The 14,028-nt window shown below is 35.9% G+C and overlaps 1 protein-coding gene across 1 annotated transcript in view; it reads left to right on the top strand.

Moving 5' to 3' along the window:
- ITPR2 (inositol 1,4,5-trisphosphate receptor type 2) overlaps nucleotides 1-14,028 on the top strand; it is a 493,060-nt gene that overhangs the window by 392,301 nt on the left and 86,731 nt on the right. The window contains exons 47-49 of the mRNA XM_010379849.2: nucleotides 346-538; nucleotides 3,331-3,456; nucleotides 11,915-12,090. Of these exons, the coding sequence (XP_010378151.1) occupies nucleotides 346-538; nucleotides 3,331-3,456; nucleotides 11,915-12,090 (495 nt within the window). The remainder of the gene's footprint in view (nucleotides 1-345; nucleotides 539-3,330; nucleotides 3,457-11,914; nucleotides 12,091-14,028) is intronic.

Below are 14,028 nucleotides of genomic sequence, written 5' to 3'. Positions count from 1 at the left end.
CAATCACTTTCTAATTGAGACTGTCTTAGTTTTAGGATGTACTTCACAAAAATAAAAATGGGTGGCAGAAGTATAATGCTAACCCAGAAAGAATAAAAGGTTTTTAGTTTTTGTTATGTTAAACAAAGTATAGTGTTTATGATATATTAGTCAATTAATTTCTCTTTTTTAAGAGAAAAATGCAAAGTAGTGTAGTAAAAAGGGTTCTTTCAGATATTTCAAGTTGGCATATTTTTTCACAACTGAGTTCATGAAACATCATCTTCAAACTCATATTAAAAACAAAAGCAAGTCTAAGGCTGAGGTGTCCAAAAGGCTAAAAACAATGCAAATTAATGTTTTCAGATTGTCCGGCATGATAGGACCATGGAACAAATAGTTTTTCCTGTCCCCAATATATGTGAATACCTCACTCAAGAATCCAAGTGCCGTGTGTTCAATACAACTGAAAGGGATGAACAAGGAAGTAAAGTGAATGACTTTTTCCAGCAAACAGAAGATCTCTACAATGAAATGAAGTGGCAAAAGAAAATCAGGAGTAAGTACAGTAAACTGCAATGGTTAGTTTTATGCATAGTGGTAGATAATTTGGTACTTTGGGACGCATGATGCAGCTCATTTAAATTGTTTTTTAATTTCTTGCCAGTCTGACATACTGAATTCACTTGCAGGCTTGAGGATGTCCACTTAGTCTACCACTGGAGCCAAGACACCTGCAGCTTAAGGAAAACAGAAAGCCCTAACTAATTACATCAACTCTTCATGATGATCCTTTTTTTAAAATAAATATTATGAAATGCAGGGTTGCAGCTGTACGTTTTCAAATGTTGAACAGTTGTAGGTTTGAAGCCCATGAGTGGGCCCTGACTGGCCTGTCAGTGAATAGGATTGAGAGACATCAGCTCCTGCACACTCTTCCTCTATTGTCCTGAAATTGAGGGGCTTGTTTCATGTTTTGCTGAGAGTAATTCTTTCTTTGAACATATCTTTACCTCCCCTCACCAAACAAGCTCTACATGTCATGACACTTGTATTTAAATAAGACAATGTTATAATATTTCAGTTAAAAAATCAGTTTAGTACCGTTCCCATGACTTATCTCTTAGATCCCAAATCTATTAGGAAACACTGACTTTTAAAATTTAAAATTTTAGAATTTTTAAATAAACTTTAGTTTGTTTTCCAAGATAAGGGATCTCATGAGTTTTTCACAAAAGTCAGTGGGGGAAACTCTTGAGTAGGTCTTTTTCAGTCCCTTGGAGTTTTCTAGACAAAGAGGATATGTTCTCAATACTTCTATTCAACGGTATTTCATTATGCTAGTTTTCAGGAACTTTAGTAGGTACGATTTATGAATTCGAGTGGTGCTCGAGAAATGTCTTTAGGTATAGGGGTGTGGTATGCATTTTCAGGCTTTTAAAACAGAATGTTTTTTAAAAAATCAAAATTATTCTCCCTTAGCAATTTACCATGTAGAGCCTTATGGAATTCAGTGAAAATTTTGGGTGTCTGAAATACATATGAAGACACGATTTCATTTGGAGCATTTAAAAAACATACATTTTCTGGCCAGGCATGGTGGCTCATGCCTGTAAATCCCAACCCTTTGGGAGGCTGAGGCAGGCAGATCATGAGGTCAGGAGATTGAGACCATCCTGGCTAACACAGTGAAACCCTGTCTCTACTAAAAATATAAAATATTAACCAGATGTGGTAGCATGTGCCTGTAGTCCCAGCTACTTGGGAGGCTGAGGCAGAAGAATCGTTTGAAACCAGGAGGCAGAGGTTGCAGTGAGCCAAGATTGCACCACTGCACTCCAGCCTGGGCAACAAAGCGAGACTCTGTCTCAATAAAACAAATAAACAAACAAAAAACAAAACAAAACAAAAAACACATATATTTTCTCCTTGACAATAAATTGAATACTGAACTAGTGCTTTGGGGGGGTCTGTGCTTTTAAAAAAAAATAAGCATTTTGTCATTTACCAAAAATTAATTCTTAAAATAATTTTCAATGTACATTTTACTGTAAAATTTGGAAGCAGCTTATTATGAGGCCATAGGCAGAATCTAATTCATTTGGTGGATTCAATAGTGAGGATTTGTTATTACAAATGCATGCATCAACATCTTCTAATTTTGTCTTAATAGTCTACCTTTAAAAACGAGGACTCCTAATTGAGGAATGATGGAGATGCAGATGTTTACAGTTTATGGTACATTAGTCAATTAAATGGCATAGCTAATCATAGCATATTTTGGCATTGGAATGTTCCCTTCCAAGAGAAGGAAAACAAGATGGACTGAAGCGAAGTACAGTTTGTAAGTAGGCAATAGGCACTAGGTTGAAATTCACAGGGTTTGTCTACAAAGTTTATCATTTCCATTTGAAAACCAATGTGCCTTTCCCCCTTGATTACCTTAAATTTTTTAATCCTGGTGTTAAGTTTTTAAAAGTTGGAGAATGGACAAGACCTATAGGAGCCATGTGAGTGCCCAGTGCAGGCTAGTAAGTTTGGCTCTCATTCAAACTTACGTGCATTACAAGTCTGTTCAGTTATTTAACAGAGGTGGAAAGAACTGACTTTTGGTTAATGTAAACTGTATTCGATTGATGCATTTACTAATTCATTTCTGATGACAGACAGAGTCCTTTGTTGAATATATTCAGCAAAGCCTGTTCCACTTATTAGTAGTTTTTATTGTAGTGCTCATTTTCTTCTGCTGTTTCAAACCCAACAAGTTCTTAGGAAGATTTAAGGTTTAAAATGTAGATAATATTATAAATCACTAGTTCCCTGTCAGGAGTACTATGTCTCATGATTAGGTTTCATAGTTTCAGGTAACTGTGACTGTGTCGTAGGAATTTTCATTAGAAATACATCTGTGCTATGGGTTTGGAGTCTTTTTATTTGACTTTAAGGCATGGGAGTGGGACCAATTTATCGATATTACCAAATTATCCAGTGAAGTATATCATTTCATTAAAAGGGACCCCAGGCAACTGCTAAACTGCTCTGAGGATAGATTACAGAGAATTATTACAGAATCACCTTTTCTGACCACCTTTAGCGATTATAAAATTCCTCGCCCTTCCGCAGTAGTTTAGGCCTAAACTGGCTGAAGGATGAAAAAAGGAATCAAATTTCACTCCTTTATGGTTCTGATTGTTTTTAATAAACTTACTTAAGTCAAATATTTATTTAAATAGGTTTTTATAATAGTTTACAAAAATGATGCATTTAGTAAAATATTGTTTTGGTAAGCCTCGTGTGTTGAAACCAAAATTTATTTTTCTGTTCTGTTCCTTTACGCCTCTCACTTCCTAGATAACCCTGCACTGTTCTGGTTCTCAAGGCACATCTCTCTCTGGGGGAGCATTTCCTTCAACCTGGCTGTGTTCATCAATTTAGCTGTTGCTCTCTTCTACCCATTTGGGGATGATGGAGATGAAGGCAAGTGCTCGTTTTTCCTTAAAAGATAAATATTTTAAAGTTCCCACTTAACTATTTAGAGCTTCAAAATAAGAATAGTTTCATTCCTGTTAAATGGATTTTTCTATACTTGTTGGAAGTAGAGTATGATAGTAAATAGAATAGGCAGAAAAGTGTGGTCAATAGAATTGTTATTTTTTAAAAAGCTCATATACACAATTGTTATTAGAGCTATATTATATCTTGGCAAATAAAGCAATGAAAAGATTTGTCATTTCTACCTAGTTATTATGACCCCAAACATTTTTATACTGTATCATTTCAGTTATACAAATGACAGCTCTGTGCCCAAATATTAATTGTTGTTACCTAAATACTGGCATTTATATTTTACTCTCTTTGTTTTCTGTCTTGTCTAAGATTTCTATAGTAAGCGTACATGTAATCTAGAAATAATTTTTAATTCTATACTAAAGTCAGGGATTCTTAAGATAATTAAATGTTTGTCATCTGAGGTTTCAAAAGTGAACAGCATATGACAAGACAATAATAGGAAATAAAGGATACTGAATATGAAACTAATATTATTAAACTAATAATACAGAAGCAAAAATGAGAAAGTATATCATTTTAGGTGAAATTAGAAATATAGGAGAAATATACTGAATCGTGAGACTTTGGGAAGTAAGTTTTGTGTAAGTTTGGTGGAGAGCATGGGAAGTATGTTACAGGTTTGGACTACAATCTGGTAAATAACTTTGGAATGGGCATGGAAAGAATGGCTTGGAAGAAAAGATAGAGAAATCAGCTAATAATAACCATGCAGTGCTTTTGCGTCTCATCATTTCGTGGGATTACTGTGAGAATTTAATGAGATGCTGTAGGTAAAGCATTTAGAATAGTACCTGATAAACCTTCAATAAAGTTCAATGGTGGTGGTTGCTGTTTAAAAGGTACATATTTATACTACAGAAAGAAGCCTCGAGGAAAGAGAGTATGATAAGAGCAACAGGTATTTCAGCCTATTTCAGATGAACTGGGGTGGGCAGAAAAGGAAATCAGAGTCCGAAAGTCATTTGCTCTTTTACAGATTCATTACAGGTAACATAGATATCAAAGTTCTAAACTTTAGCTGTAATCTGAGTAGTCATGAATAACCACTGTTTTTGGAAGGCATACCCAGAAAAAAAGAAGAATATTAAGCAATGGAGTGGATGTATGAGTTAAATAGCAGTGAAAATGTAACACATATTTGGCCATCCATTATAGAGCAACTGCACATTCACCAGGAAGTAAAAACGGCTTTCTCTTCACTATGTTTAGTCTCCTTTAGTGATAAACTCTTAGCATGGAGGAATATAACTCTTGGGAGGAAAGAAGTCCAGCATGAAATGATAAATCAATATCATCTGCCCACAGAATGCAGACAAGATTATAGAGTCCCAGTTAGTAGAAGCATAAAGTCTTAAAAAAGGAAGCAATTCTGGAAATCATCTAATATCAAGCACTCATTTGACAGATGAACAGATGGAAGTCCAGAAAGCCTAAAAAATAACAGATCTTAGAGTAGAAGGCTAACCCTTTTGTGTCCAATCTAGGATCTTTCTCCGTGGATTGGAAGCATGTCATTAACAGGCGCCCCTTCTTCATACAGGACCTGATTTCCCTTGAGTTCCATTCCATGATCTCCCTTTCTTGACCACCAGAGCCAATGTATGTAGGCTCTGCTGCCACCTATTGTACATGAAATATAAGAGTGATGGGAAATGCCACCCCTCTGGGCAGTTGCTCTTTACTCATTCAGGAGAAGCAGAACACATGGTATTTGTAACACTTGCCTGGCCAATAATAGTTATAATAGTAATACTGATAATAATAACAGCAGCGGATGTTGTTCACCACTTAGACTGGGTCAGGAAAATGCTAAGCACTTCGCATAAATTTCACTTAATCTTCCTGACAAATCCGTATTCTTATGAAGGAAGAATATCCTTATGGATGAAGAATATTTTTATGGATGAAGAAACTGAGGCTGAAGATTTGCCTTGTAATTAGAGTTCAAAACTATGTATTTTAAAATAAGCTCACCAGGTATTGCTGGTGCAACTGGTCCTTGAAAAAGGACTTGGAATAACAGATTTTCAAAGACGTTCTTTACCCATTAATGGTGGGACGGGAGGAGCATTTTCTCTCCTTAATACTTTATATATGTATCCATTTTCTATAATAAACATATTATTTTAATAATACAAATGTTTTTTAATTTACTCTATATATTTTTAAATCTTAAAAAGTATGAAGTTTATCTTTTATAAAATAAAATCCAGAAAGCAAAATTGCAAACTTCAATCCAGTTCACATCATAGAGCTCTGCCATCTACCTCATGCAGACTCTATAGTTTCCTGCACAGAACAGGCTGCTTCTTACTTCCCTGTTTCTCTCCATCCCTCTGCCTCCCAAGTAGCCTCATGAGATCTTTCTGTTTCCTCTACCTCAGTCCAGCTAAAGCAGATATCCACTCAGGAATCCCTGGGTGGCCTGTACTATTGTGCCTTATTCATTTCTTGGTCCCTTAACTAGACTGTGAAGTCTTTGAGGACAAGGACAAGTTTACTAATCTTTGTATTTTTTTAAAATACAAAGATGGTAAAATCTTTGTATTTAACAGTGCCTGGCGCATAGCAGCACTCCATCAACAGTTGTTGAAGGAATTGAAATCACCATGAAGAACTCATTTTCTTTAACACAAAGCACTTGGCAGAAAGAAAGAATTACACTACAAATTTTAATATAATTTTTAAAAATCACATGCTATCTTGGTATAAGACATTCCCATGGCATCAATTTTCTCCTAGTTATGGGAGGTATAAGTTTGTTAGTCCCAGAAATAGGACTAACAAACGCAAGGCTGGAAGACATGGTGCGCTATCATCAGGTGCAGATGCAGACTTTACTTCTGGAAAAGGACTAGATAGCAGTTAACAGCAGTAACCAAGGTAGAGCCTCAGCTTAGGATATCTAAGTGGATGTGGTGCTTAGAGGAAAGGGAAGGCATGAGCTGCCATTTTGGCAATGTCAAGCCCCAAGGTTATGTCTGGGTCATCTGGTTATAGTTCTGGATAAGTTATTTAATTATAGCTCCATGAATAAGGTTAACATTTGGTCAGGATTAGCTTAGTCTTAATCTGTTGCACACTGCATGGCTGCATGGCTATGAATGCTGAGGAAACAGAGCTAAGACTGTTACACACACTTGGCCATCAGAATTGTCTGGAGGAAAGCTCTGTGCTGGTGGTGAAGGTTCTCTGATGCTGGATTTGGTCTAACAGGCTGAACAACTGTATGCCAGGGCCACTATGAAGTGATTTAGAGATGGGTGAGATTAAAGATGGATGAAAATTCCTTCAAGAAGTGCTTAAAAATGATGGAGACATGTCAGAGAACCCAGGATCCACCTAGAAAGGTCTCTAGGTGGTCAAATATGAGAAAATTTAGAGAAAAAGATTATTGACAGTGACACATTATCTCCCATAGCATAAAATAAGAATCCAGGAGTTCCTGTTGATAGTGGAAAGAGAAAGCTCCTTTTTAATAATTGTATTCCAATTAATGAAATACAGACAGAATGATGGAAATAGAATGTCACCATTTGGCAAACATCACAGTAGTAAAAATTATCCATGGATGCTAAAATTAATGAGTGATCATATGATGAAAAGTATATAACCTGTATATAATATACAAGTCTCTCTCTACAATATACTTAATTATGAAAGGGAAAATAATAACTTTAAAGTGGGGGAAATCGCTTTAAGTGATCAGCATTAATGGCACCAGTAATGAAACCCAGCAACATCACGTGCCTCCTGATACAATCACTGACAAGGATGTAACATCATCTTCCAAAAATGAATTAACTGAGAAAATTTCAGACAAACCCCAAATGAGGGCTATGCTATGACATAATTGGCCAGTACTCTTCAAGGTGTCAAGCTTATGAAAGACAAAGAAAGACTGAGGAACTATCCAAATTAAAAGATACTAAAGAGACATGACAGCTGAATCCCATGTGTGACCCTGGTTCAGAAGAAGGACGTAAATTGGGCAAATGACCAACTTTGACTAGATAGATGGTAAAAGTGGTCTATCAATGTTAATTTCCTGATACTGATCATTGTAATGTGGTTATATGAGGTGTTGACATTTGGAGAATCTAGGTAAAGGATAAAGTTAAAAAAGAAAAAATAATAATAAATGTAAGGATTCTGTCCAAACCTGAAGTTCCTTGACTCAGTGTAGAAGTTGATTATGAAATCACCTGATAAGTCTTGGACTACAAAAAAGAGCTCTGCTTAAAATATGCCACCCTTCTAACCCCAGAACCTAATACATGCTGGTACCAATGTGGTGTTGAGAACAGAAGGACTGGCAGAGGGAAGGAGCCATGTATGCCTCCTCCAAGTATATTTTCCAGTCTGAACACCTGAACTGCTAGGAGTTTCTTGTGCCCAAATATTTGATTCACACTTGGGTTATGATATTAACTGAGAGAGTAGTTTCCCTCTTCAACCAGATAGTGGGGTATAATAACTAAAGGGAGACATTCTCTGAGAATTATCTAAAGGGAGAGATAATTCTCAGAGGACCAGCCTGTTGGACATTCTTCACCCTCTACTGCAGATAGAGAATCTCCTTTAATTGCCAGGCTTTGAAGAGTTTGGTTTCAATTTGTTCAGGAGTACAGGGCTTATTTTTTATGGCTAAAGGTTTTGGGTTGGGTTTCTTTGTTTGGCTGATTGGTTTTTGTGGCTGTTTGTTTGTTTATCATATGCTTCTCTAAAAAAGAAAAGTGCCAATGTTGAGGAATGAGGCTACACTGGTTGTGGCTGAAGCAGCAGCTTCTGGTGCTGGGAATGTCCTGGGAGTCCACATAGAAACTGATGGCTGCCACGCCAGATACCCCTATCCTGGATTTCATTTGGCAAAGGCAGACTAGTTAGTGGAGAAAATTGATGCCATGGGAATTTCTTATACCAAGATAGCATGTGATTTTTAAAAATTATATTAAAATTTGTAGTGTAATTTTTTTTTTCCATCAAGTGTTTTGTGTTAAAGAAAATGAGTTCTTCATGGTGATTTCAATTCCTTCAACAACTGTTGATGGAGTGCTGCTATGCGCCAGGCACTGTTAAATACAAAGATTTTACCATCTTTGTATTTTAAAAAAATACAAAGATTAGTAAACTTGTCCTTGTCCTCAAAGACTTCACAGTCTAGTTAAGGGACCAAGAAATGAATAAGGCACAATAGTACAGGCCACCCAGGGATTCCTGAGTGGATATCTGCTTTAGCTGGACTGAGGTAGAGGAAACAGAAAGATCTCATGAGGCTACTTGGGAGGCAGAGGGATGGAGAGAAACAGGGAAGTAAGAAGCAGCATGTTCTGTACAGGAAATTATAGAGTCTGCATGAGGTAGATGGCAGAGTTCCATGATGTGAACTGGATTGAAGCTTGCAATTTTGCTTTCTGAATTTTCTTTTATAAAGGATAAACTTCATACTTTCTAAAATTTATAAATGTATAGGGTAAATTATAAAACTTTTTGTATTATTAAAATAATATGCTTATTATAGAAAATGGATACATATATAGAGTATTAAGGAAAGAAATGGGAAAAGAATGGCTTTGAAAATCTGTACTGTGGGCTGGGCGAGGTGGCTCATGCCTGTAATCCCAGCACTTTGGGAGGCCAAGGCAGGCAGATCACCCGAGGTCAGGAGTTCGAGACCAGCCTGGCCAACAGGGTGAAACCCCAACTCTACTGAAAATACAAAATTTAGCCAGGCGTGGTGTCAGGTGCCTGTAATCACAGCTACTTGGGAGGCTGAGGCAGGAGAATCGCTTGAACCTGGGAGGCAGAGGTTGCGGTGAGCCGAGATCAGGCCACTGCACTCCAGCCTGGGCGACAGCACAAGACTCAAAGAAAATCTGTACTGTCTTCTCTAGAGTTTGTCAGAGAGACTTCAGTTCTCTTTTTAGCACTGAATCTTCAGATAGAAACCAATATGATCATTCTTAGAGAAGAGAATGATAAACATCATTGTTAATAGCTGTTTTTTTTTTTTTTTTGAGACGGAGTCTCACTTTGTCGCCCAGGCTGGAGTGCAGTGGCGCTATCACAGCTCACTGCAAGCTCCGCCTCCCGGGTTCAGGCCCTTCTCCTGCCTCAGCCTTCCGAGTAGCTGGGACTACAGGCACCCGCCACCGCGCCTGGCTAGTTTTTTGTATTTTTTGGTAGAGACGGGGTTTCACCGTGTTAGCCAGGATGGTCTCCATCTCCTGACCTCGTGATCCGCCCGTCTTGGCCTCCCAAAGTGCTGGGATTACAGGCTTGAGCCACCGCGCCTGGCCCGTCAATAGCTGTTTTAAATAACTTTTGAGTTTATTCATTCAAATATATATTTAGTGTGAACCTATGTGCTAGCTACTATACTAGACATTCTTTGAGTTCTTTTCACAAAGGGATCAAACACCCAATTTTAAGTGTATGACTATAATTTCTGTTTGATCAAGGGGAAATCTCAGCAAACAGATATTGTCTCGGAAAGAATAGTGAAGAGGTAGATAGTTTATCAGGAATTAGTGACAATGCATAATGTGACTATCTATGCCAAATTATTCTAGAATAAGAATGTCACCAAGACATTGCTCATGAATTATGCTGAAAAGTCAGATGTAAATGTGCCTTGAAGATGTTGTCAGTTCTAGTGAACTTAAAACCTAAGGTGTGTGACTTGGGGAGTTGATAACTGGAGACTTAGTTATTTATTCAAAACAAACTCACAGAATATATTTTTGTTTGTTTACTCAATCAACAAATTTTTATTTGTTGCTGTGTAACAGGCATGGTGATAGGCCTAGAGATGGCCCTTATCCTTTTAGAGTTTACATTCTGATGGAGTCTCAAGTCCCAGTAAGGAAGAGAGAAAGTTGAAGGCATTATTTACTCTATGGCTGTTTGAGGTCTGTGAGGTCAAGGCAGTTGGTGGTCAGTCTGTATTTTGGTAGATGTGGAGTGCTTACAAGCCAACATCATCGTAAATGCGAGTAGGGTACCTGTATGTTAGCATTGCCAGAGGACAGGAATTGAAGGTAACTTTCAGAGCAGTTTACCCTTTTTCTTTCCCCATCTCCAAATTAATCTTATGAGATTATAAATTTGGTGAGGGGGGGATATCACATCTCTCTTCCCAACCTCCTTTCATCATTATGTGCTTTCAGAGACAGCATAAGAACAAACCTTGCAAAAGTAAACATGTCTAAATGAATGCTGTTCATTATCTGATTTTTTGTTTGTCTTTTAACAGCTGGCAGGATCTTCCTGCCTATTTCTGAGATGTTAGCACACAGTGTCAACCAAGAGTTTTATACAGAATTCATTAAAGGAGTCAGATAATCCCAGAGTTTGACAGTACAAAAGCTATGCACACCAAGCCCTTGAGGTGTTTTGCGTGCAGTAGCAAATTTTATAAATAAAGATAAGAGGTGTGGCCAAAAGAATAAGACTGTTATTGAATATTTACCAGAGGATGTAGTGGAAAATCTCCATTTTGTTGTTTCCTTTCTATGTCAGCCTATAGACATGCATTTGAGGCCCCAGAGCAGATCCAATCAGCCCAAGAATGTTGCCTCTTAATTTACTTCTGCAAATGCAGCACCACGTGACCTTCAGGAAAGGATTCCTTGAATGCACATGTCAGTGCAAATGTCAATGAATTGTACTATTTATTAAAGAAAGAATATTTTTGAGCCTCTCTTTTGGGGAGTTTCTAAGAAATCTTATGTGTAACGGAGTCTGTTTTTTAAGACATTTGGAATGTGAATTTTCTGATGATTAAATAGCTAACCATTTTATTTAGAAGTTGAATTGGCCTTCAAATACACACACTCTTGCACATATTCATACACATATCTATGCATGTGTGTTTAGCAGTTAAAGCGTGTGTCTATTTTGTAAAGGTTATTCTACTAGATTCTTCAGAGGAATCTGGAATATGGAAACTTGATACTAATAGGACAAGACAAGGTATGAATTCAATTTTTTAATGATTTAGCTATATACCTAATGGTCATTAATCATAAATTTTGAATTAAGGTTCCTGAGAGAGATGTCTATCAAAAGTATTTAGCGAATCATCCTCATATGAGAGAAAGGTGAACAATTGTCTGACTTAATAAAAGGAACATTAGTGAGTATTTAAGTAGCTTGAAAGTAATCACAGATTTTCTGGAAATGTAATAATGAGTAACGTGTTCGAAGACATTTCTTTGAAATATGAAGAATGTACATGGGGTCATTTTGAAATTTGGTGGATTATGGCTTTGACTTAATGATAGCATACAAAGTAGAGCAGCAAATATTTTCGCATTTTTTAGTTTTATTCTTAATAACAATACATTTCTTCCACATTTTACAGGTACACTTTCTCCATTGTTCTCGGTTCTTCTTTGGATAGCAGTTGCGATCTGCACATCTATGCTGTTTTTCTTCTCCAAGCCTGTGGGTATTCGGCCGTTTCTTGTATCAATAATGCTCAGATCAATATACACAATAGGTCTTGGGCCTACCTTAATACTTCTTGGTGCAGCTAATGTAAGTACTTTACTTAGCTTTGTACTATTACAGAATTAGTTTAAAAATGTATGAAATATAAAAATATAACTATATGCTTTTCATTCAGGTGTGCATAGTGAATTCTAATTTATTATAAATCTAAATTAACCAGAGCATGATTTGTACATTTTTTTATTTAATTTAGAGTGAAAGAAAAAATGATAGGTAAAGGATTGCTATATTTAAGAAAGTAACATTTGGGGAATGACCCAGTTCTGCCATCAATTTAATCCAGTCCAATTTTAATGCATTCTGCATCCTGTACCCACAGCTATTGACAAAAATGACTGAGCCATTGTTAATATTCCAAAGTGACATCGTAAATCATCCAAAAAAGATTAAATTATGTTCAATAGAATTTTGAAAGTGAGCACCTTTCATCAAATGACCTAAGAAAAAGGATTTCTATATGAGAAAGTATTAAATTGGGTTCTTTTTATGTGAACAAATTTTATAAACTGATGAAAGTCATAGATATGATGAATTTTTTTACCAAATTTTGAAATATTAGAATAAGGAAGCACATTTTTAAGCTTGAGTTAGGTGAGTTTTGAATAAGTAAACCAGAGTAGTAGTATTTCAAAAAACAAGTGATACATTTATAGAAATAATTTTACCCGAGAAATACAATTTTGAAGGGACTAGCCAACGTTATGCATGGCACAGCCATCCAGGGATATTAAAAGGTAAAACCATCAGGCTGATGAAATAACAAATGGCCAGGTAAGAAAATAAGTATTGCTAATCTATGTGTTGAATATCTAGGCAGTTTTGAGCTTTTCCTGGGTTTCCAATGTAATGTCCTATATTCTGGTATCTGTAATTAGGACTAATCTCCCCTACTACATTTTACTATATTTAAGGATTAATAATTCAATATCAAGAACATTATAGGTGCTCAGTAAATGTTTCCTAAATAAATAAATTAATGAGTGAGTGAATGAATGAGTGAACAATTATCTTTGTATTCTTATATATTTACAGTGACTTGTACATAAAATATATAGCAAATATTTATTTAGTAATAAATATTTCACATTTAGTAAAGATTTAATAACTATTTAATATTTAGCAAATATTTAATTAATAAAATATATTTTTTATATTTATTTATTAAAATGAATTAATAAAACAGTCAACCAAACTTTCAAGAATTATAAAGCTGAGCTAATATGGCCAATTCTATGTTTCTGTGTTTCTGACCTCTATTTTATTACAATTCTTCAAAAATTAGACATGATGTATTTGGCAGCTCCCAATTAGCTACAACATTCAGGCAACCAAATTGCCAATTATCCTCAGTCATTGTCAATGAAGGGAAGTGTACTATACCTACAAAGAAGTCTATCAGTAAATAATTTTGTAAAATTCCAAATATATTATTCTGTAAGTTCCTTGAGGGGAGAAGTTGTTACATTTATAAATTTAATCCTACCCGCGTTACTCCTTCCCAGCTCCATGTTTCTCTGCTTTAACAGCTGGCATTGAAACATTCAGAAAGTGTTTACATGAACTGAACATGTACTTTCAATGCCTTGGAAATAAGCTAATTTTACATATTACGAAACAAGCAAATTAGAGAATTTTCATGAATTTGTCTAAATTTTTCTAAGCCTATGTGTTTGACTTTTTTTTCTTTAAAAACATGCATTGCATATTGAACTATGTTATTTGAAGAAGCAAATAATATTTGTAAACTGGTAACTGGCCCTCAAGAAGACATAAATCCAAGTGAAAAAAAAATCTGAGTCTGACAAAGTGAAATAATAGCTAGAGTTGGGCCAAAAATAATAATCATTTACTGGGCCTCTGTTATATAATAGACACTAAAAATACCAAGACGATAAAGGAAATGGTTCTTGCCATCCAGAAGCTGATGTGTCATACTCACCGATTTGCATTTCCTTTGTTTTTGGA

Source organism: Rhinopithecus roxellana, chromosome 10, assembly GCF_007565055.1.
Source record: "Rhinopithecus roxellana isolate Shanxi Qingling chromosome 10, ASM756505v1, whole genome shotgun sequence".
Taxonomy (NCBI): Eukaryota; Metazoa; Chordata; class Mammalia; order Primates; family Cercopithecidae; genus Rhinopithecus; species Rhinopithecus roxellana.
Note: the sequence above shows the minus strand (reverse complement) of the source record. Positions and strands in the feature narration are given on the sequence as shown.